Source organism: Carettochelys insculpta, chromosome 7, assembly GCF_033958435.1.
Source record: "Carettochelys insculpta isolate YL-2023 chromosome 7, ASM3395843v1, whole genome shotgun sequence".
NCBI lineage: Eukaryota > Metazoa > Chordata > Testudines > Carettochelyidae > Carettochelys > Carettochelys insculpta.
The window spans coordinates 4,809,935-4,833,276 of NC_134143.1; the positions used below are offsets into that span (position 1 = coordinate 4,809,935).

The 23,342-nt window shown below is 51.7% G+C and overlaps 1 protein-coding gene across 1 annotated transcript; it reads left to right on the top strand.

The window, feature by feature from the left end:
• Positions 1–4,581: 4,581 nt before the first annotated feature.
• CHCHD1 (coiled-coil-helix-coiled-coil-helix domain containing 1) lies at positions 4,582–14,859 on the top strand. Its single transcript, XM_074999471.1, has 3 exons — positions 4,582–4,733; positions 8,191–8,309; positions 14,318–14,859. Exons 1-3 carry the CDS (start codon positions 4,616–4,618, stop codon positions 14,429–14,431), a joined length of 351 nt encoding a protein of 116 aa, XP_074855572.1. The 5' UTR covers positions 4,582–4,615; the 3' UTR covers positions 14,432–14,859.
• Positions 14,860–23,342: the final 8,483 nt, after the last annotated feature.

Genomic DNA, 23,342 nt, shown 5'->3' on the forward strand with positions numbered 1-23,342 from the left:
CAGTTGCCAAGGTATTAGGACCTGGAATCTATTCAGCCAGGATTTCACTCACTTAGTTGTCCCATATTAGACAACAAACCCCCTGTCCTTGCCACCTACTTACTAGTCCCAAAGCAGAGCCACTTCTCTAATGATTACATGTCTCTTATTTCCTAACATAAAGGCTGCTTTGAGTCGGATGATGGATAGCTCCCTAGGGCCCCTTAGAAAATTTATTCATCAGAAGTGTCCAAGGAGTCATTTTACTCGGAGACCTCCATTGACCTGCTGAAGTTAATCAGACACAAAATCATTTTAGTAATAAGACCAGCTGAGCTGACGCATGAGTCATGCCTTAATAAATTGCACTGCTGCTGACTCAGACTGTATCAGAGCTTGTACTTAGATAAGTGGCACTGCAGGCTTTGAGGCAGGGGGCAGGAGGGGAGGACAGTGGTACCATGGAATTATTTTCTAAAGCCCTAATGTGATGTATCCTAATGTGTGTGATTACTCAGATTTTTATCCCCAAACGTTTCTCTCGAGTAGGTACTAGTCTGTACTAGAAAATGGCTAGGCTTGAGGTGGTGCAGGGTAGGTAGAAGCTAATTTGGATATCTCAGACTAGATCAAAGCAAATCATAAGTTGGAAGAATTCAGGTAGACATGAGGGAGCATAAAGGATAACACAGAATAGTTTAGATCAGCCTGGATAAAGTAGTTCTAAGCAGTTTAGGATCAGGATCGATTTGCGATAGCCTGGAGCACCTGAGAGCAAATCGGGGTAGGTGGCTCAGGGTTATACACTGGGAATTACATAGGGCTGGGGTCTGATTGGGATGGCAGTAGCAGCTTAGATTACATTTTTCTTGCTACATGGTGGTATCCAAGTGTCAATATGGGTCAAATGGAATGACTTGGGTAGAGGGGAGATAACTTTTCCCATTAAACTCCATTTGTGATTATCTGATCCAAGATGCTTAGAGAGAGCATCAATTCTGCCCAGTGCAAAGCTAAGGCAGTCCTAGACAAATGGATAGTTTGGAAGTCTAATGGATCAGCAACAGGCAGCGTGGAACAGATTGGAGCAAGTTGGATTCACTGAGAAGGATCAGGGCAGTTCAAAATAAAATGTGAAGTCTTGGAATAGATTGGGTGGTCTTGAAGCAGACCGAATCAGGGAGTTATAGTCTTCATGCATATATTTGTTTGCATCATATTCAAAATGCTGGGCTCAAAATATTGAGCAAATGAGGCAGCCCTTACGCCTTTTGCTAACTGCCCTGGGATTTTAACTTACTTGTGGATGTTACTCAAGACAGAAGAAGATTTAGCATAATTTCTCAACTGTTAAACAGGCATATGACGACTTGGTCTCATCTGATGGATGGATTTATTATCACATGGTGCTAACATCACTATAGTTTTGATGGAGGAGATTCTTGCAGTCTAAGCCAATTTCAGGCACATACAACTAACTACAAACAATTGAGTTGAAAATCTCATGCTTCTGTTCAAGCCCAATAATTTCGTCCAGTTATTCTACCATGTCCTTGATTGGTTGAGACTCAGGCGACAGTCCCACTCTTAACCATGCTTGTTCAAGTTTTTGATCAGTAGATTGAAAATGCAGTTTGAACTTCGCATATTTTGGGTTGTGCTGCCAGGATTTACAGTGGTGCATGTAGCTCTGTGTTCTTCAGAAAGGCTGCCAACTAGACCAGGTCCCTTCTGAGTCCATCTGACAGGTAGGAATTTCTTCTACCCCTTCCATTTGTGGTTCTGTTATTACTGGTGTGGTGTACAGCCTGGAGCCACCACCATGCCTGAATTTTGTCCTCTTTTGTTCTGCAGCATGTCACCTTTTCACTGCAAGCATCTCTCCATGGCACATGCTGACACTGTCACGTACATATCTCTACCTGCTCATGAATTCCTCAGGCCAATGTTTTCAGCCCATTCTAGGCTCCATGCCAAGAAAAGCATATAAAGCAGACAGGTGTAATTGCGAAGAAGCTGTTGTTCTTTCTCTGGAGCTTTCCTCCCCCTTTTTTTTTGGGATTGTTTAAATCTGAGATTAGATTTTATAGTTATAGAGTCCTGCATGGATACAACGTTGATATTACCGTCTGCAAAAGGAATCCAGGGATATTTGCATCCACATCCACAAATGTGGATACCCATGAATATAAAGTGGATATCTGCAGATTTGCAGGGTTTAGATACACGATGTGTGTACGCATCCTTATCTGCAAAAATGAGTAGTGGCTATCCACAGCCCTGTCTGCAGATACCCATGGATGTAGAGCAGATATACACAAGTTTGCAGGGCTCTGTGGTTGTCACTATTAATAAATGGGTTTGGAATAAGATCTGCCCATTTTTAGGAAGTGTTATAGGCCTTCAACCCCTCTGTTCCAATAGGCCATCCCGATGCTCTCCTATGCAAGGCCAGGCAGTTGCTGCTGTGAGTGTGGAAGTGAGGACAGCTGGCCCCAGGACAGGAAAACATCAGCAAATGAGAGTGAAACTCAGATGCGTTGTAAAATAAAAGCTTAATTGAGCTGGACTCTCACAGCTGCCAATACAGTTCAGTGTGACTCTGCTGGAAGGAGAAGGTTCTAGGTATTCTGTCATGGCTGCAGAGAGATTTATCACAGTGAACAAACATCAAGAACAGCCTAGGAGTTCATGGCTTGACCAGCTGTAGCAAGGACAGCAAGATCTCTTTCTACATACAAGATAAGTAACTGGGGCATGTTTTGTGAGCCATGATTGAGCATTTCAGCCATAACCAATACCTTGAATTTTGTTGTTTTATCCAAAGCTAGCACTGGAAAACCTCCCCCACTTTTTTCAGTGTGAGCTCTAGGGAAGGGTTCAGAAAACCATGGTGCTCTCTTTCTCTGTCCTCTGAAGGATAATAGAGGGAAGTTCCAGTACTGGCCCAAGAAGACTCTGGGATGAGAGGAGATGGCTAACATGGATGATGAATGCTGTGTGACACAGATGCACCTGAGAATTGTGTGTCCCCATCTTCACTGCCTATTGTATCATTGTCTACCTCTACCTTGCCCTGTCCCCGTGCAGAACCCGTTATATGTGACTGGGGCTCGATAACCACTAGCAAAGTCTACATCCCTCCTGCATGAACTGCATTTCTTGGGGGAGAGCCCGCTGGCAGGTGCTCTGAACCCAATCAAATATATGAGGGGTTCCAGGCTTTAAAACATCCCCATGGAGCTGGAGCTGCTCAGAACAGAAGGATTGACTCGCTAGAGAGTATGGGATGTGCTGGCCAGAGCCTTCAGTGGCTCTTCAGAGGTTTGTGTGGGAGTGTCAGGAAGTTTGGAGAAGGGATGCAGCAACCATGCTAACTGACAGCAAGCGGCAGGGGCACAGCAGGAGTGGGTTTTATAGGGAAGGTCTTGGCTGCTTAGCACGATCAGGTGAAATAGGATGAAGCAAGTATTGACTTACAGCAGCAGTGTGGAACATGTTCACAGCTCTGTAAGTGGAATCATGGGAAAGCATCTTTAAGGCCTTGTTTACAGTGGAATCGTTTGTAAAATATATGGGGGTACGCCCATCTCATAGAACTGGAAGGGACCTTCAGAGGTCATTGACTCAGGTCCTGCTGTAAGGGCAGGGGACTGATCACCAGCTCTGACAGGTTTTTATTTTAATCTATTTGCTCCACATCTCTAAATGGCCTCCTCAAGGACTGAGTTCACAACCCTGGGTTTAGCATGTCAATAGTGAAACCACTTGGGCACTGAGTGTCTGGTACCGCAGGCTGTGGGGCTGCTGTAGGAAGGAAGGGGAGGTGAATTTCCAAAGCTACTGTCATGACTCACAAAATATGCTCTCACCTTGTGTGTAGTCAGGATTATGGAAGAGAGAATGCCACACGTGCCCTGCACTGAATCTGTTGTTGGTGTACCTTTAGCAGTTACCCCGAGGCTCAGTTCAGTTTGCTGACAGCTGCAGCTACGTTCTTCACAACTGCACAGGGCCTGAGGGCTGGCTCACACTCCTACTTCCCTTAGCCATCCACTGCGAATTCCCATCTTCCCACGGCCTAAGGAAGCAGTGTAAACACGGTGAGATTTTCGTGTCCCTAGCATGGCTCTGCCGCAGCCTGGACACGGCGGAGTTTGGTAATGGCATCACTGCGCCTGCAGCGCTGCAGAGCGGATGCGGCTGGGCTGTGGCTGTGCAGGGTGAGCAATAGCACACGGTAGGGTTTTGCAATGCAGTGAGACGCGATGCCGGCTCGTGCTCTGTGTGCGTGAACAGAGGTGGGTGCAGGGTGAGGATTCCATGGCGGTTTTGGGTGTGTGGGGCTGGGGGAAGTTATATGGCCCTGGGAGTGACCCAGGGTTGGAATCGCAACACGCCTGCAAGGCACGGGGGTGGGGCGAGGAGGTGAACAGGGTGGAAGGGCCCCACGGGGAAGGCTGCAGCGCTGGGGTGGTGTACGGAAGGGCGCAGCCTGCGTGCACGCGGCGAGGCGCTGCCCGCCAAGGCTGCAGACGGCCGGCAGGGGGCGCGGTGGCGCCGCGACGCTCCGGTCACTTCTCGCGAGGCCGAGCGAGGTCACGTGCTCTGCTTGGCGGCCTGAGGCGCGGGGGCCATGGCGGCGCCCGTGTACCCGGCCTGCCTGGGCCGCTTGGGCGCCGGGCGGAGGAAGCGCCTTCCCCTCCCGCTCGTGCTGGCCGACCAGGTGAAAGAGCGGCGGCAGCGCCTGGGCGGTGAGTGCGGCCGGGCCGGGCCGGGCCGGGCCGGGCTCGGCTCCGAGGTGGTCGGCGCTCGGGGGGGGGCGGGGCTGGGTTACCGTATTTGACCGTGGTGGGGGGCCCGTGCGGAGAGGGCGGTACCTGTGTCCGCATCTGCCTTGGTATGGAGGCGTGTCCCGCTCGGAGCCCGCCGCGGCCGCACGCGGCAGCTGGTCGCTTTCGGGGGCGCCGCGGGACTCGCGCGTCGGTGGGAAGGTCCAACTTCTCTCTCGGGGCGGGGGGCGCCGCGGTCGGCACAGGGGGGCGCAGTGCCCGTCTGCGCTGTCGCAACGGAGAAGCGGCCACGCGGCGCTCCACAGACTCAGTGCTGAGTCCGTCCCGCGGCGGCTCTGGTCTGCGCAGTGGGTCTGTCCCGCCTAATCCATTGTCTCGTTAGTCGTCGAAGGGCCACTTCAGTGCCTCTGTGTCCCGGTTGTGTTGCAGGTGTGTGTGTGTGGCAACGTTTGCCAGGCCTTGTGTGATTATAGCGCAGTAAGCGCCGCTGAGAACGTAATGCTCACTGCGAACGGCGTTTTATAAGCTTATTAAGGAAGTTCATAAAACTGATGTGCAACATGATAATTTTCTCATATTTTAATTTAAGGATAAGTGTAAGTGTGAGGCCCTCCCCACCTCTGGTTTCTGCTGCTTGCAGCCTTATGAGGGCGGCCCCCTTTTTGGTGTTGGGACTTTGCTGCTTCTACCAAAGGTGCCAAACCAGTTACCATCCCAGCTGCACACACTGGATTTTTCCCCACAGACACTCCCACCTGCTTGGCACAGCTTGGCTGTGCACTTCACCCAGAGACCAACTGAAAGAGCCACCCCAAGCACTGCTGCTGTGGGCCCAGGATGCTACGAAGCTGTAGGATGGAACTAAACAACCGAGGGTTGGAGGCGGCCTGAGGCATGAAGCCAGTGAGAGAAGGGCACCCCGACAGCCGCCAGAGCCGCCAGAGGGAGCAGGAAAGCAGCCTCACACTGCGAGGGCCCAGCCATAACTGGGCGCCCCCTCCAGGGCTGCAGACAGAAGATGCAGAAACCCCGTGCCAAACTTAACTTTAAAGGGGGTGGGCCACAACTTCCCCCATAACCTGCCGCACCCCACAAGGGGACATAAGAATGGCCATATTGGGTCAGACCAAAGGTCCATCCCGCCCAGTATCCTCTCTGCTGACAGTGGCCAGTGCAGGTGCCTCAGAGGGAGTGGGCCGAAGAGGTAGCCATCAAGCGATCTCTCTCCTGCCAGCCATCCCAGCTTCTGACAAATAGAGGGTAGGGACACCATTCCTTACCCATCCTGGCTAATAGCCATTAAAGGACCTAACCTCCATGAATTTATTGAGCTCTTTTTTAAACCCTGATATAGTCCTAGCCGTCACAGCCTCCTCTGGCAAGGAGTTCCATAGGTTGACTGTGCATTGTGTGAGGAGGAGTTCCTTTTATTTGTTTTAATCCAGCTGCCCATTAGTTTCATTTGGTGTCCCCTAGTCTCGCTATCATGGGAACAAGTAAACAACTTTTCCCTGTCCCCCTTCTCCATACCACTCATGATTTTATATACCTCTATCACATCACCCCTTAGTCTCCTTTTTTTCCTAAAATGAAAAGTCCTAATCTCTTTAATCTCTCTTCATATGGGACTCGTCCCAAACCCCTAATAATTTTAGTTGCTCTTTTCAGAACCTTTTCTAATGCCAATATATCTTTTTTTGAGCAGAGGAGACCACGTCTGTACACAGTATTCAAGATGTGGGCATACCATGGTTTCATATAAGGACATTAAGTTGTTCTCCATCTTATTCTCTATCACCTTTTTTTTTAATGATTCCTAACATCCTGTTTGCTTTTTTGACTGCAACCTCCAGATGCTGCTGCCAAAGGGCAATGTTGGCTTGCCTGCCCACCTTCCCCCGGACACACATACACGATGCCACATCTGCCCAGCGCTACAACAAGGAGCATGGTGCTTGTTTACCAACTCCAGAGCCCCCACCCTGCTCCACTCCCATTGGCTGTGCTGCGGCCACCTCCACCTTTGGTATGTTGGCTTGGGAGGAGTAGGAGGCAGCCCCAGCTCCCTGCAAGCCAAGTGTGCTGGGCCCATGGAGCCCTTCCTCCAGTAGCAGATGGGCAGGGACAACTCCAACCAATGGGGAGGCAGCACTGGCTGAGGCTTCTTCCCTGCCCCACCGCCCCCACAAGCCTCTCAGTGAGGCTTGTTGCTGGTGTGCGGACAGCAGGGCACCTAGGGGCAGTTGCCAAGTACAGTGGTGGTTGCTGCATGTGCATTGTTGTCTGCACCTCTCCCCCCACCTCCAGGCCTCTCAGCGGGCCACAAAGAAAAATCGGTCGGGACGCATGCAGCCCACGGGCCATGTGTTTGATGTGCTTGTTCTTGATGGTCACTCAACAGCAAATAGGACGTGTTCGGGTCATCTTCCTATTTGTATCAGAGAGGTAGCCACGTTAGTTGGTATCTTCAAAAACAACAAGAAGTCCTGTGGCACCTTAGACATGTTTGGGAGTCCGTTAATGGCTGATCAGCCCAGTTCTGGAGCTGCAGGCCTTATCACAGAAGGGAAAGGTGTTGATTGATTTTGGAGGGGCATGGAGCAGTTTTATTGCTCTGTTCTTCTTCTCCGCCTCTCCTCATCTGTGCTATGGCAAGACTTTCAAACTGTGCCAGTCCCTCACAGATTACGACTCTCCACTGGGGACAGGTTCTCCCAAGTATCAACACCATTCTAGGAGGGAGGGCAGTCTGGATGGGAGTTGGTGCAGGAGCAGTTGAGGGGCACAGGGTCTGGGTGATGGGGATGCTCAGTCCCAGATGAACATGGCTCTGTGCCCCCTCTGTCTGCTCCCAAGCTCTGCCCTCTGCTGCTCAGAATTATGGCCAATCAGAGTAGCAGTAGGAAGCCTCAGGGAGGCTGCTGAGGCCGCTGCTGATTCCCCTCCCCTTCGCCTGGCTTGGGGAACAACAGCAAGAAAGAGCCCAGGGCCGCTTCCTACTCCCCAAGCCCCGGCAGAGCCTGTGGTCTGCATCCAGCTGTGGCTTGCCTGATCTGTCCCACAAAGATGGGGGCTCCAATATCTCCATTCTACCCTGGGCCAGTTGCTGTGGAAGGGAACCTGAACCTCTGGGTCTGCATCCAGACAAGCTGTGGTCCAGATACAGACCACGGGCTGGGGGTTCCCCAGCCCAGTGTAAATGCTGGGTATCATTAAGACTGATTGGCTATCAGTTAACTGTCATGGCTCAGATCCTCGGACTTAATAGGATACACATAGCATCTTGTGAGCAAAGAAATGCTGAGATTTCTTCTGTCCTGTTTTTTTCTCTTCCCTTGGAGTTATGCAGTACAGAGACTATTAATATGAAGTATTCTGAAGTAACGTATTTTTTTACTGCAGTATCTCTTTCTTCCAGAGGCAACGTGCATTACAGAAATGTCGTTATTGATGGCTTGCTGGAAGCGGAATGAGTTCAACGATGCAGTTTGTGCCAAGGAGATCCAGACATTCTATGACTGCGTGGCAAAGGCAGATGTAATTAGTGCCTCTTCGGTTGTCTTAAATTAGTGACAAGGAGGGAGGGATTCTCTTACTAGAAAACTCACTGTGCAGTTTTATTAGCCTTGTACTGACCTGGGGGAGGGAGATTAATGCACACCAGATCACACATGCATTGCTTCTTGTGTGTGGGAGAGCATTTGATATGAGTACTTAGATGTTTACCAATCTTTGACGAGTACTGCTGGTGTACTTGCAGACTAAATAGATGTTGAGTACAATATAAAAGGGAGGTTAAAGTCAATTACAGTCTGATAACTATGGACTCTGCAGTGGTGAGCTGTAGAAAACTGCTTACCTCTGCATCCAGAGAGAGTTTTAAATGAGGGGTGTAAACCTCTTGGTTAAGATAAATCATGTGTTGTAGAATAATCTGCACTATACGTAGTAACTTTTCAGCTCTAGTTCTGGGCCTGCCATCAGCCCCAATAGAGTGAGGGGCAGACTGCTTAGTCTGCTTTTTAAAGTTACAAGTTAGTGTTGGTCCCTAACAATGGGAGAATGTCTGTGCAAGGCAAGGGAGAAGGCAGTGAGACTGGACTCTGAGCCCTTCCCACAAATCCTCAAATAGCTGGATTTTTTGGCTTGTCAGTCTTTGTAGTAAACAACCCACTGGGATGCATAAAGCATTAAAATCATTATGCTCAAATTGTCTTCAGACTGAGTTAAGGGACTTTTTCCAATTATGCAGATTAAAATTTTTATTTCAAAAAATACTTCAGATACATCAGAAATATTGATGCTGATAGACAACTGGTGTTTGGTTTGCAACTAAAATAGTGAGAAGAGCCATTATTTCAAATTCAGGTACAAAATCAATACTTCAAGAGCCGCAATGCAGGTGAATATGAGACAGTCCTTAATAAATCATGGCAGACTGTACTTTTTGTCACCCCTATTTTAAGAACAATGCACACACAATGATTTGTACCAGTTAGAAAACTGTTAACCCTGTCTCCAGGCTTAACCCCTCTCAACCTCAAACCCACCCCCCCATCTCCAGGATTAGCCTGCCTCAGCCACTGAGCTCCTCTAGCTATGCCTGTGGTGTTGCTCCTCCCCCACAGCCGCCTCCCCCGCCCACCTCCTTTTCAGCAGGGCTGCATGGCTCCAGCAGGCACAGACTTACCTGCCCCTCCCCTCAGTTCTTCTGCTCACCCCTCCACCCCATGCAACACAGGTGGCTCCCTACCCTGCCATGGCTGAAATAACTGGACTAAATTTAATTGGTTTAACGGCTGTCAGGGCAGCAGTGCCTGGGAGCCACAAGTTACTCCTTAAAGAGCAGCGTGAGGCTCTGGGGCTGCAGGTTGCCTGCCCCTGTACTAAACCATGTCTGCTCAGTTTGCTCAGAAGCATCCACTTACATATGTAGTGTTGGGAGAGGTGGTCCTAATCTGTCACTGGGGAGCAATGGATATCATAGAATATTAGAACTGGAGGGGACCTCAGGAGATCATCATGTCCAGTTCTCTGCAGGCATGGCAGGGCTAAGCACCACCTAGAGCAGAGGTGCACAAAGTGGAGGGGGTGACGTTTTGTAAAGGGGGGGTGCAGCACAATTGGCTCCTCCCCCTCTGCTTCCCCAGGGCCTCTGCTGCTGCTGCTGTTGATAAGGGAATACCAACTCCACCACCCCACACCACCCTGGCTGCTGGGCGTCAGAATGTGCAGAGGCGGCAGGGGCAGCCAGTGAGCTCCTGGCTCTGTTAGGCGACCGCGTCGGTGCCTGCATGCTGGCGTCCAGGACCCTTCCCAAAATGCCGAACGTGGAGCAAGTGCTGCTGCTGCCTGTTGGGGTGCAGGGCTGTCTTCAGCGTTGTGCCACCGCTGTCCAACACCACGGCGCAGCCTGGGGCCATCACCTCCCTTCACTACAGCAGCACCAAGTTCCATGGCCAGCAGCACAAGGGCAATGCCTATAAGGAGTAGGTGGTGATGCAGCTGAGCCCCTGAGGTCCTCCTTCAAGCACCGCTCCCTCTTTGGGGCACCCCTTGAATCGCCCACATACTCTCCTGGGGCCTTCTCCCCAAACACCCCCCCCTTTCCTATGGTCCTCCCACAGGTTGTGGGGCCCCTGGCTAATCACAGGGCTGGAATGTGGGGCCCAATGTAACAAGTTTGCTCACCCCAATCTAGAGCATCCCAGAGAGACGTTTGTCTAAGTGACTCCAATGATGGAGATCCCACGGCCTTCCAGTGCTTAACCACCCTTACAGGAAGTGGTTTGAGCGTGGCCTGCTAAATCCTGGCTTGCAAGTTCAGTCCTTGAGGGGGCCATTTAAGGGTCGGGGGTAAATACATTTAAAAAAAGAAGATCTGTTTAGGGATGGTGCTAGGCCCTGCTGTGACTGCAGGGGACTGGACTCCATGATCTCTGAAGGTCCCTTCCAGCTCTATGAGATAGGTAGAGGAAGTTTTCCCTAGGCTATGTTTACACTAGCCCCTTCTTTTCGAAAGGGGGATGGTAATGAGCAAGGTCAGAAGATGCTAATGAGGCACTGCCATGAATATGCAGCACCTCATTAGCATAATGGCAGCCGTGACAATTCGAAAGTGCCGCTTTAGAGTCGCACACCACCCATGTAGATGGGTTCCTTTCGAAAGGACTCCCCAGTCTTCGAAAGCCCCTTATTCCTAAAACCAAATAGGTATAAGGGGCTTTCGAAGATTGGGGGGTCCTTTCAAAAGGCCCCCCCCCCCCGTCTACATGGGCAGCGCGCGATTCAAAGGCGGCACTTTCAAATTGCCGTGGCCGCTATTATGCTAATGAGGCACTGCATATTCATTGCAGTGCCTCATTAGCATCTTCTGACCTTGCTCATTACCATGCCCCTTTCAAAAAGAAGGGGCTAGTGTAAACGTAGCCCTAATGTTCAACCTAATCCTCCCATGCTGCAGTTAAAGCCCATTGCTTCTTGTCCTATCTTCAGAAGTTAAGGAGAATGTTTGGTTTTTTTCCCTCTCCCTCCTGATTACAACCTTTTAGGCACCTGAAAGTTCTTATCATGTCCCCTCTCAGTCTTCCCCCATAGATCATGTTTTGTAGACTTGTAATCATTTTTGTTTGCCTGTAACTGGACACAGTACTCTCATCATCATCATCATCATCAATAATCGTGGGCTCAGCACCCGTTGGTGTCAGATGCCGCTCTCACTATTTCCTTTCAACACAGTACTCTAGATGAGGCCTAATCAGTGCAGAGTAGAGTGGAGGAATTACTACTTGTGTTTTGCTGACCATATTCCCGCAAATGCATCCGAGAATGATGAGTGCTTTTTTTTGCAAGTGTCACTGCTGGGAGAAAAAAAAATCCATATCTTCTGTTACTGACAATTGTTTCCTGAGGCTTGTAGAGAGATACTTGTGATTGCAAGGAACAAGCCAAAAAGTACAGGGTGATGATTGTGTGTGTGGGAAGAGAGAGAAATCTGGAGAAAAGGGAGGATCTAAAAGCAATAAAGCAAAGCAGAGAGACAGTAAGACTGTGTTCTTTCTTAAAGGAACACATTAATGTAAAATCTAGTCAGTATGAAAGCCCTCCTAAAAATAATTTTGTGTACTACACTTGCTGTTAAGTCATTCTGCCAATTCTGTTTTTCTTCAGTTATGCCTTTTCTTAAATTTGTACTGCGTGAAAGACTTTAATTAACAGGAAACAATATTTTTCATTCCATACTAGTACTATCTCAGTAAACCTTGTAGTTACTTATAACAGTAGGAAACCAAAAAAATGAAATATGTGTTGGGGGGGGGGTTAAGTCATCAGTGCCCTTAATGTCACAATTTCAAATGAGACAAGATGGGGGAGGTAATATCTTTTACTGTACCAACTTCTGTTGGTGAAAGAGACGTGCTTTTGAGCTGTACAGCTGCTCTTTAGGTGTGGAAAAAGTACCCAGTGTCATAGGTAAATACAAGATGGAACAGGTGTTTAGCATAAATAATTAGCACACATTTGGAAGAATGATTCAAGTTGAGAATTAAAAGGGGGCTTAGTGGGTTAGAGGTTGTTGTAAACCATAAATCCAGTGTCTTTGTTCGGTCTATGATTTTTATCTGCTAGGCTCATCCTTTGAAAGTGTGCAGGTTTCCTTTGAGGGTGATGACTGATAGATCATCTGTAAAGTGATTGCTTAGTGAAAGGGAGTCACCCACCAGAGACAGGGTGCATTTGTCTCTTATCATTTTCCTCTGTGACTTTACTCAAGAGCATAGTGATTGTCTAGCTCAGTGGCCATCAAATTGTTGATGACAATCAACTGGTAGATCCTGGGAAGTTGATCATGATCTCTGGTGGTGAAGTGAGGCTTCTGCCTGCTCCAGCCCCAGCCCGAGAGAGAGAGAGAGAGGTCTCAGAACACTGCTCTTGCCTGCAAGCACGCACTGTCCTCCCTGCAGCTTCCATTGGCTGGGAATGGGAAGCTGTGGCCAAAGGGGGCTGATGTGGCAAGGCTGGCAGCATGCAGAGCCATGTGTGCCCCCTGCTCCTCCAGTGCCATAGGGGTGTGTTGGCCTCTTCTGGAAACATCACGGTCCTGAGACAGGCAGGGAGCCAGTTGGGAGGTGCCTGCAATAAGTGCTGCCTGACAGGAGGCCAAGCACCACCCCCTGGTCCCCTCCCGTGGGCAGAATAAATTTTGTTATGTGCACTGTGGCATATGTGCATGTGCCCCAGCAATAGAACACATGCTCCAGCTGTGGGTGGCTGTGGCTTCTTTGCTAATCAGCTGGGCGGCACCTAAATATCTCCTGAGCAGCCACCCAAGCACTCAGCTTACAGGGAATACTGGCCGTGACTCCCTCCTCTAAGAGTCAGCACCCCGTTCCTCATGCATGCCAAGACACAGCCCTGACCCCTCTCTGAGCAAACACCCCATTTTCCTTCCTGCACCTGAACTGTTCCTGCACCCCAAATATCTGCCTTAGCCCTGACCTCCTGCTCAGAGCCAGCACCTGCTGTACCCCAGCACTCTGCCTCTGCCTGGAGCCCCCTGCTGCACTCAAACTCCTCTCGGAGCTTGTGCCCATCACCCACTCGTGCACCCCAAGCCCCTGCCTCAGTGCAAAGTTCCCTTCCACTCTGACCCCAGCCTGGTATAAGTAGGCGAGGGTGGGGAACAGTGATTGATGGAGAGATGGGGGATGGAAGGATAGGGCCTCAGAGAAGAGGCAGGGTAGATCTTGGATTGCCCTTAAGTTTAGGGAGTGATCTTGGGCACAGAAAGGTTGGTGACCTTTGGTTTAGCTTCACCCGCACAGTTCATATTGGGGCATTAGTGCACTGGATGAAGTACACCACATGTTGTGACTGGCTTGTGTAGGATCCAGGAATTTTGAAACGTGCCTCGTGGGAGGTCTGGATCATTGAATCAGTCTTGAATGGTCTGTTGGATAAGGGGGGCGCAAAGTGGGGCGAGTAGGCCCTTTCAGGGCAGTGACATTTCATAAGTTAGGGTGCAGCACGATCGGCTGCTGGGGCTCAGGCCCATCTATCTCGTTAAACATGTTGAAATATGTTACAGTTTTCATGTATGTGTATTCACATTTATATACCAATCAATAACGTTTTACGTTCTGTGTGTGTTTGTTTTCTTACACGTGCCACAAGGATTTTTTCATATGAATATAAACTGAATTTCTGTCTGTTTAGATTACAGTAGGGAGTTCATGGGGAAGGGCCTGCTAACTGCAGGGACGAAAAGTGGAGCCCAGCGTCAAAAGTTAGCTCACCCCTCTATTAGATTATGTACTAACTACTTACACTAACTAGTCTGTTGCATCTTGCATTTAGCTGTGATGCTCACTATATCTTTCCCGCACTGCATTTCAAATAAACAGCATTCACTGGCTTCTGAAAGCAATCCATGAGCTCAGTGGGGACATGATAAGCTTTTGAAATGACTATGATGAGAAATGTTGCTGGGATGCGTGCATGAATCACTTCAAAAAATAAATGAGGTTAATTCTTTTGTGTTTCAGGCAGCGTACAAGGAAAGACTTAAACAGGAGTCCCTGGGCCAGCTGAGAAGCAACTCTTCAAAGACAGTGAACAAACTGCTTAGGAGGTTCCCTAATATCACACGAGACTTTTGAAGGAAAATTTACTTTCCCAAGTACCTGGGGACCAGGAGTTACCAGTGGTGGTATCGTTGGAGAAGGAGTTATAAGTAATACCAGTGAGCATTTGGGTCTGGTGTATCAGCATTCTTCAGAGTTTCTTGACTGGAATATTTCTTTGGGATGTGATCACTTTCTCAATTAGCTGAGATTGTTTGATGGGGTCTCAGGGTCTTGTGATAACAGGTGGAAACAGGCTAACTGTTATTCAGTCAGCCATAATGTGGTCTTGAGTCTTGCTTCATTGTGAAATAGAGCCTTCTGAGGAATCAAATAAATGAATTATGTTCACAACCAGGGTGTAAATAATGCTCATGTAAATTAGCACATGCAAACTCCACAGCAGGCTCCCTGCCTGACTTTTGGGTTGTTGGCAAATAAATAACTTAGTTTTGGGTCCGTGGTAAAGATGTGCTTCACTGAATGTGTATTTGTTTTGCTTCTCTTACCCCTTTACGTATTTGGATCTTCTATTAATCTGCAAGAAATGGCCAAGAAAGCTAGAAATCCAGGACCAACTCCAAGAAATAGCACCCTTTTCCCACCAAATACGGTGAGGAGGCGAGATGATGTGAATTCCACTGAGGCACTTCTGCCTTTTTTTTTTTTTTTTTTTATTTTAGATGCGGGGGACAAGGGATATGACATACTCTGTTCTTCTTAGCTGTTCTATGATAACATAACAAGAAGCCCCAAAACCTGTCCTGATAGCTGTTTATAGTTGATTTGACTCTCTCCTTTGTGTGTCCGAAGCAACATCTACACTACAGTTTCTGTTCTGTTGGTGTAACTTACGGCACTCGAGTGTGACTAAACCACCCCCCGAGTGATACAAGTTGCTGTGACATAAGTGCTCATGTTTATAGTGCTATGGTGATGGGAATGCTCATCTCATAACACAGCTTCAACTGCTCACAAAAGGGCAGGTTTTAATGCTGATGGGAGAGTTAACGGTCACCAGAGAATGTCTTCACTAGGCACACCGCTGTCACGCAGCTGGATCGGATCAGCTGCACTCTTGGGCTGTGTCTACACAGGACTCTGCCCAGCGCCACTGGCAGCAGAGCTGTGCTAAGTGAGTTTCTCGGGATTGCAAGTGGCTGCTCATCTGCATACTCCCAAAGCTCATTACCATAGCCAAGCAAGAGTTTGGTGCCGGCAGAAGGGGGCACCAGCATCGCAGAGGCCGTGTGGACATGCCTCTGCTGGCTAAAGACAGAGATAGGATCCAGAGTGACCTGGATAAATTGGAGGATTGGACCAAAATAAATCTGATGCGGGTCAAAGAGAAGTGTAGAGTCCTGCACTTGGAACGGATGGTCACCCTGTTCCTATGGGAAAAATGGATGTTTGCTTAGCATAGGAGGGGAATGACGAAAATGCAATGTGGGAAGATGATGTCAAAGACCAGCAAGCATCCCCAAAATGCTACAGGGATGAGGGAACTGTGGGATGGGTTTCCGCAATGCACTACTGCAACAGTTGAAGTTTGCCAATTAAGTGTGGCAGCAATAAGTTGACTTTGTGAGGAGAATGTGGGGAGGTGAGGATAGTCAATCAAATTTATAATTCCAGAGTTACAAAACTGATATTACTAAATTTGGTTTTATCTTAGTGTTGACACAGCCCTAGAAAACACCAGACTGATGTTTGCAAGGCCGGCTGCAACAGGATCTGATGCCATGTACGTTAGCAGATACAGAGACACGGTGAAGAAAGCCTTCCAAGTGACTCTCTAGACATTATGTTGCTATCTGTGGCCTAAGCTGAACTCTCTGACAAAACCATGACTAGGGTCAGTGAGACCTCAATACTTTTAAAAATAGGTTAAAAAAGGCCAGAACATGAAGGAGACAAAGAGAGGGGAAAGGGAAAGAAAACGTGTGATGAAGAGAGAACTGCAGCATTGTTAGAGATGAGGAAAAAATGAGGCTGGAAACGTTGAAAGAGGGAAACAGAAGAATCCATGTGCTGAGCAGAACAGAAAATGGGAAAATGAGGAAAGAGGATGAGAGCAAGCCAGCATGCTCCATGCTTATCAGTCTCAGATCATTGCAGCAGTGAGGAATCTGACTGGTGACTAAATTAATAACTTCTTTTTCTTACCTGCACTCTGCAGATGGCTTTGACTGGGCTGGGATCCCAAGAAAGCCTGGGAGAGAAACAGCAAAAGCAGAGATGATCATCCCGTGACATAAACATGGGCAAGTCATGAAATCTGCTCGGTCTTGAGTGCTCTGGAGAAACACACCTGCCTGGTAGCGCATCATTTTAAGGAATTTATACAAGTGCTTGGGGAGCCGTAGGGGAGTGGAAGGCAGAAATAGGGACCGTAGCAAGATGTAGAGGGCAAAGGGGGAGACTGAAAAACCTGTTGTGCCCTCTAAAAATGTATTAGCAGTGTTTCCCTCTTTCGCAGCACAAAGGACAGAGCACCAACTTCCTGCGATGTCTGTGACAGGTCTGCAGAGATGACATCTAACCTCCTGAGATGCTGCTCTCAGGGATTAATACTCACCTGGAGAGGCAGGCAAAACGCTGTCTATAAGAGGGAACTCAGCAGGGTCTTAAGGTTTTCCCCTTTTATACAGTTCAGTGCTTGACGAAATGCAATAATGCCCCACACCACACAGGATCTGACTTACTAGGAACAAGCACAAGGGATAAGACACAAAGCTCTGAGATTTCTGCAGCTGCTGCCTAGCCCCAGCTGCGTACTGAGGTGAGATTTGAAGATTTCTGTTTGTATCAACACTGCAGCTGGCTGGAGAAGGGAGATTTCTGCTCTGCCGTGACCTGGTGCTTTCACAGTTTACAGGAAGGTATAAGCTCTTCCCAGATCAGTGGTAACATAGGGAGATAAAGAGATGCATTCATTTTGGAGTGCACCTTATATTCCAGTTCATTTCTATATAACCAGCAGCTTTTACATAAGAAACGAGCACTGATCTACAGCCAGGCACATGTAGGTTTGTAAGTCTATTCAGCAGGATGTTTTCTTTCTCTCTCACTCCTGACTGGAACCAACATGATTTTGTCTCTTAGCTTCACCTCCGGCTCTGAAAAGGGGAAGAGAACAATTTGGGATCGAAGCTAATTTTTTGCTCTATTAAAGACTATGGGTCTCACTCATCTTTGGAGTCAGCAAAGGCAATTCCCATTTGTTTCAACAGGGGTCAGACTTACTTATGCCAGAACTGAATCTGAGCAACAGGGCCTGTGGACAATGGGGTAGCACTAAAATCAGAGCCAGGAGAGCACTTGCGGGTAAGCAGCATTTAGACTTTTACACTCCACTGAGCAGGGCGCCCTTCTCTCTCTCATGGCACAGAGCCCCACAACGGAAAGGAAACCAGCCGTGCCTGGCACTTTGATGGCAAGTCATCTGAGGATCTCCAAGCACCCTCCAGCCCCAGGAGTGACTCTCCCCAATTCAGAAATGGGCAAGCTGAGGCACAGGAGTTCGGGGCTTGCCCATAGCCCACCCCCAGCAAGCCAGATGACAGAACCAGAATCCTTGTCTCCTGACTCTCAGCTCACCCAGGCTGTGGCTGCCCAGGCCAGTCTCCATGTAAAATGCTGGATTAATACTAGTCTGCCTGGAGTCAGCTCCCTCACATTTCAGTATGAATCCAAACAGCCTGTCCTTCAGCGTTGGCCCCAGGTCCAGGTAGCTGTAAATTATCAGTCCACAACAGTGATGGGAGGTATCTGTCTGTCGGCAATGGGCCGAGACCGAGACCGAGACCACCTTTCTTGGTCAGTGCAGTGCTGGAGAAAATGTGAGTCAAAGCGGCCGCAGCTGCATCCTATGCATCATTCTCAGCCTCCTGCTGATTATGCATTTCCTAGGCAAGAGATAAATAGTTCTCCTCCCTGCATAATCCATGTGGTCCCCAGAGAGGAGAGGCTGAGGTGCTTCAGAGAGTGTAGCGGATAAGAGTAATACCCACTTACACAGGACATTAACAAGTCATGTGACATTACAGGGAGCGGTATTAAAACCCCTCCTACCTCTGCACATCCGAGGCAGCGTGACAAACTCAGCAGCAGGACCAGGCAACTGGGAGCTTTGGGGAGCTCCATCCTTCCTGAGCCAAGAGGCCAGAAGCTTCTTCAGGCTTCACATTCTCCCTTCTGCTGGGTTCAGCTAAGCTGCCTCCTCCTCTCCCTCGCTCCCAGGATGTAGGGCTGGAGCAGCACACCAACATGTTGCACTTTAGCGTTCTCCTTTCTGTGTCCTTGTTCTGGAGCAGGGGGAAGAGAATATGCCTCTCAGATTGCTGATCCACCCTCAGAACGATAGGAGGCAAGTGCCAATGGTCAGGGTACAGCCCTCAGCCTTTCACACTGCTTCCACACCTCCCCTCTTGCTGCCACCGAGTCCTGCCCTGGCTCTCCCCACTCCCTTGTTCTGGCTGTTCCAGCCTCTCTTTTGTTCTAGGCATGTATCTCTGTGTCAGCCTCACTCTTTCCCTGCCTCTCTGGCTGCCTAGCCTGGCAGTTCTCACTTCCTCATCTTTATCCTGCCTGCGAGGGGCTGGTGTAACTCGGAATTCAGTGCTAGAAAACCTCCAGCAATAAAAATCCTTCATGCTTGCAGGAGATTAATCTGGCTAGAAGAAACTGGACTTTATCCTCCCATCTCTGGCTTAACCCCTTGCAGCTCCCTGCAGGCACCTTCTGCTCTGTGTCTGAGCCCAGGGGAATAAGAGACAAAGAGCATTTTGGGTGCAAATGTCTCCTAAGAACATCACAGGTCTCTTGGCAGTCACTCGATAACGAGTAGGATGACTTCATGTCACCATCCTATTTATGAGTGTTGGTGGTTGACCAGCCCGATTCTGGAGCTGCAGGTCTGACCACAGAAGAGGCAGGTGTCAGTAGCTGTTGGATGGATGGGTGCGTAGCAGATTTTTGACGCTCTTTTCTTCTTCTCTGCCTCTCCTAGTCTGCCCTGCAAGGGGACCTCTGAAACTGTGCCACCTGCTTATTGATTACCACTCTCCACTGGGGACGATCCTGGGCAAGGCTCTCCCAAGTGTCAACACCGATGCTGCACTTTTTCATGTGTGCCTTCAGCATGTCCTTGTATTGCTTCTGCTGGCTCCCAACGCTCCTCTGTCCTTCCTCCAGCTCAGAAAACAGAATCTGTTCTGGGAGGTGCTAATCAGACATCTGGACCACTTGGGCTTATTTAGTTTATAGAAGAGAAGACTGAGGGGTGCTTTAATAGCAGACTTCAACTTCCTGAAGGGGAGCTCTAAAGAGGATGGACAGAAACTGTTCTCAGTGGTGACAGATGGCAGAAGAAGGAGCAATGGTCTGAAGTTGAAGAGGGAGAGGTGTATGTTCGTGTGACAAAGTCCCTTGTCAGCCTCCGTGGGTCCCTGCGCTTCCTGGCAGATCTGTGCTGCCTCAGAGACTCACGGAGGCCCCCCTTTTGCCCAGGCCCTTCCAAAGGCGGGGGTCTCCGCATCGCAAGTCATCCTCATCATAGGCAGGACCAGTACAGGGAGAATAATACCAGTCCCCTTGCAGGCCCGCGCCTGCTCCAGCCGAGTGATCCCTTGGGGGAAGGGTGGGGGGAGTCCAGACCCACCCTCTACCCCAGACTCCGGCCCAGGGTCCCTATGAGAACAAGAGGCAACCGGCAGGATCTTTACCCCTCCCCCAAAGTAGTAGCCTCACCCTGGGCCACTTCGCCCACCACTTCCCTGTGGTACCTTTTTGTTCTGCTCCTGCTCCTCTGGTGCACCTCCCAAAACCTGCCCCCCGCCACCAGATGGGGAGCCTTTTATAGGGAGCACAGGGCCTATCTGACCAGTGGAGGTCTGGGCCTAGACAGGGAACAGAAACACTCTGTCCTCCAGGCTGCAGGGCTGCCACGGGGATCCCATTTGGGGAGCCCCATGGTTGGGAGGTGAGGTGCTGGGGGGTGGGCAGCCTTTGGCTGCTTCAGGCCCCCCTGGGGCTGTCTTTTGGCCCCCCTTCTGGGCCAGCTTCTCTTCCCTGCCTTAGGCAGGCTGCTTTCGTCTCCCTCCCACCCCACCCCCCCAGCTAGTTTCTTCTGGACCTGCTGCGTGGGTGGTGTGAGGGGGGACTCCGGCTGCCCTGCCTCTTGGTGGGGAGGGGGTTACCCCCTCTTTCCATCTTCTGGGGGGGGGGGGGACTCTGCTGGCCCTCTACTTGGGCCCACCTTTCCATCCACTGGCCGCTGCATCCTCACTGCTCCAGAGGTAAGGGGCTTTCTGGGGCGGCGGCTGGGCTTCCCCCACAGCTTGCTGTGGAGTGGCTTGGGGTGGTGAGTTTGGGTGGTGGGGCCCCTCCCCACTGGGGCTCCAGAGGGGTGGCTGCATAGTTGGGGGTGGGGTGTTAGGGTGTGGTCCCTGCCTCACTCCTGCAGCCACTGCCTCCTTCACCACCCCGCCCCCTCCACACCCAGCTGCTGCTGGGGCCCTTTCCATCTGGGCCCCACCCTAATCATCTGCCCCTTCCTCCTTCCCGCTCCTGTGGGGCTCTGCAGTGGCTGCTGTGGGCCCACCCTCAGGCACCCGTGGGCACACTCTTCCCCCAACCCCCCTCTCCTTTGGTTGGCTCTGACACCCTTCCACCTTGCCCCCCCTTCCGTGTGCCCACGCTCCCCCCTTCTTCTGTTAGGTGCCTGAGCCCCTCCCCTCCCCTCCCCTCCCCTCCCACTCACTCACCTCCCCACACTTACAAATATTGAATCCCCCCCACCCCACACATCCCAGTGCAGTAGCAGGAGCTGCTTACCACCCTGTGCCGGGAGTTGTGGCCCCCTTGCACCTCCCTTTCCTCCCAACCCACCCCCACCTGACCAGGTCCTCAGCTTGGCCGGTGGGGGAGGGGTAGCCACTTCCTCCCTCCCTTCTCCTCTCCTCCTCCCCTCCCCCGCTCTTTCTTAAAGTGCCCCACCCCAATAAATTCCCTTGCTTTGCACTACTCACCATGGCCTCTACAACCACCGGGGGCCATCTGGCGATGCCCCCCTCCCTCTTCCCTCCACTGGCACCCCTTCCACCTCTGAAATGGCGGCCTCCTCGTCCAGGGCCGCCGGGGTCCCTGCCATCTCTTCGGCCGAGGGCGCGGGCGTAGGCTCCGGGGCTCCTGCCACCCCCGCCGTGGCGTCCTCCGGTGACCCCGCCCCAAACCCAACCCCCCGAAAGGGCAGGAAGGGCCAGGGGAAAAAGAAAGGCAAGAGCCCCGCCCAGAAGGCCAAACCTCCCGTGGCGGGGGCTCTTATCCCAGCTGCTGCAACATCCGGCGCGGCTCCCCCTTCTCCCTGCCCCCCTCTTCCACCACCGCGCCTGGGGGCTCCGATTCTTCGGCCCCCAGATCGTACACCAAGGTGGCGGCTGCCGCCTCGCACCCTGCTCCCTCCGCCCCTGCCAGGACTACCACCCCCGACGGTCGCGGCCCCTTCACCGCGCTCACCGGGAGGCACAGAGTCTGCTGCCTCTTGGTGGCTGCCTCGCCCCATGTAGAAACCTACGTGCGGGCATTGGCACGGGTGGTGGGGTCCGCGGCCGTGGTGGCGGCCTTCCGGATGTTTCGGAAGATCGTCTTCTTCCTGGCTTTGGAGGCCGCCGCCCAGGAGGCGGTGGAGAGGGGCTTGGCGGTAGGGGGCGTGCACATGCCCCTGGAGCCGCTGGAAGACCTGGGCGTGTGGGTGGTGTTCTCCTCCGTCCTGCCCTTCCTCCCCAGCTCCGCCCTTTTGCCCTTCCTCACGGCCCTGGGCCGGCCTCTGTCAGTCCTGAGCCCCCTCCCCGTAGGCTGCAAGGACCCCGCCCTTCGGCATGTGCTTTCTCTCCGCCGGCAGGCTCAGGTACAACTGTCGCCGGTGGCAGCACAGGGCGGGGTAGCCCAGGAGGGGGCTATACTGGTGCCCTATCAAGGGACCCAGTACCAGGTCTTTTACACCCTGGAGAAGGCCCGGTGTTTTGTGTGCCGGGCGGCGGGGCACGTCCGGAGGGATTGCCCCCTGGCCCGGCACAAAGAAGATCCCGGGACCTCCTCCGACCCAGGGGGCGCCAGCCACGAGACCGGTGGCGCCCTGACCGCGACAGGCCCTGGGACCGCCCCTCCTCCTCTCGTCCTGGACGGATCCATCGCTGCTCGGACATCGGAGGGCGCCCGGCTGCATGGTGCCGGGCAGGAAGAAGCGGGCGCTGGCGCCCGAGCAGGCACAAGAGCCAGGCCCGCAGAGGAGAGGGAGGCAGGGCTGGTGGCAGGACCTGGGCAGGGCCCACCCCAGGGTGGGCCGTCCCCTCCCCCTGCTGTCCCGGCCCCTCCTTTCCTCCCTCCCTCCTTGCTGCCTCAGTCCCCTGGCCCTTCCTTCTCTGCCACCCAGCCCCCGCCTCCTCGGAGGACTGGGTGCTGGTTGGGGAAAAAAGGAAGAAAGGAAGTGCGCGCGCCCAGCACCCCACCCCGTCGGAGGACAGGGCATGCGTGCCCTGCAAAGCACCAAAAAGAGCTGCCAGCCCCAGCCCACCCACCAAACCCCCGGCCACCAACCGTCTGCCAGGGGTGGCTGGAGTCACCGTGGCGGCCATAAAGGACATCCCCCCTTTTGTCCCGGAGCCGGAGCCTCAAAAAACAGAGACTGCCTCCATCATCCCCTCGCCCTCCTCCGACCCCCCCCTCCGGCCGCTGCCCAGCTTGCCCCTGTGGTGTGTCCGGAGGAGGTAAGCCTCGGCCTTGCCCTTCTCTCGCAGGAGGTCGAGGCCTTGGGTCTCACCCCAGCAGCCCTTGACACGGACGGCCTTCTATTGGAGGCCTGCGGGCCATCCCTCTACTCCCCACCCCCCTTGCTCCCCCTCTCCCTGTCCACTAGCACCCCTTTAACTGCCCCCCTTCCCTGCTC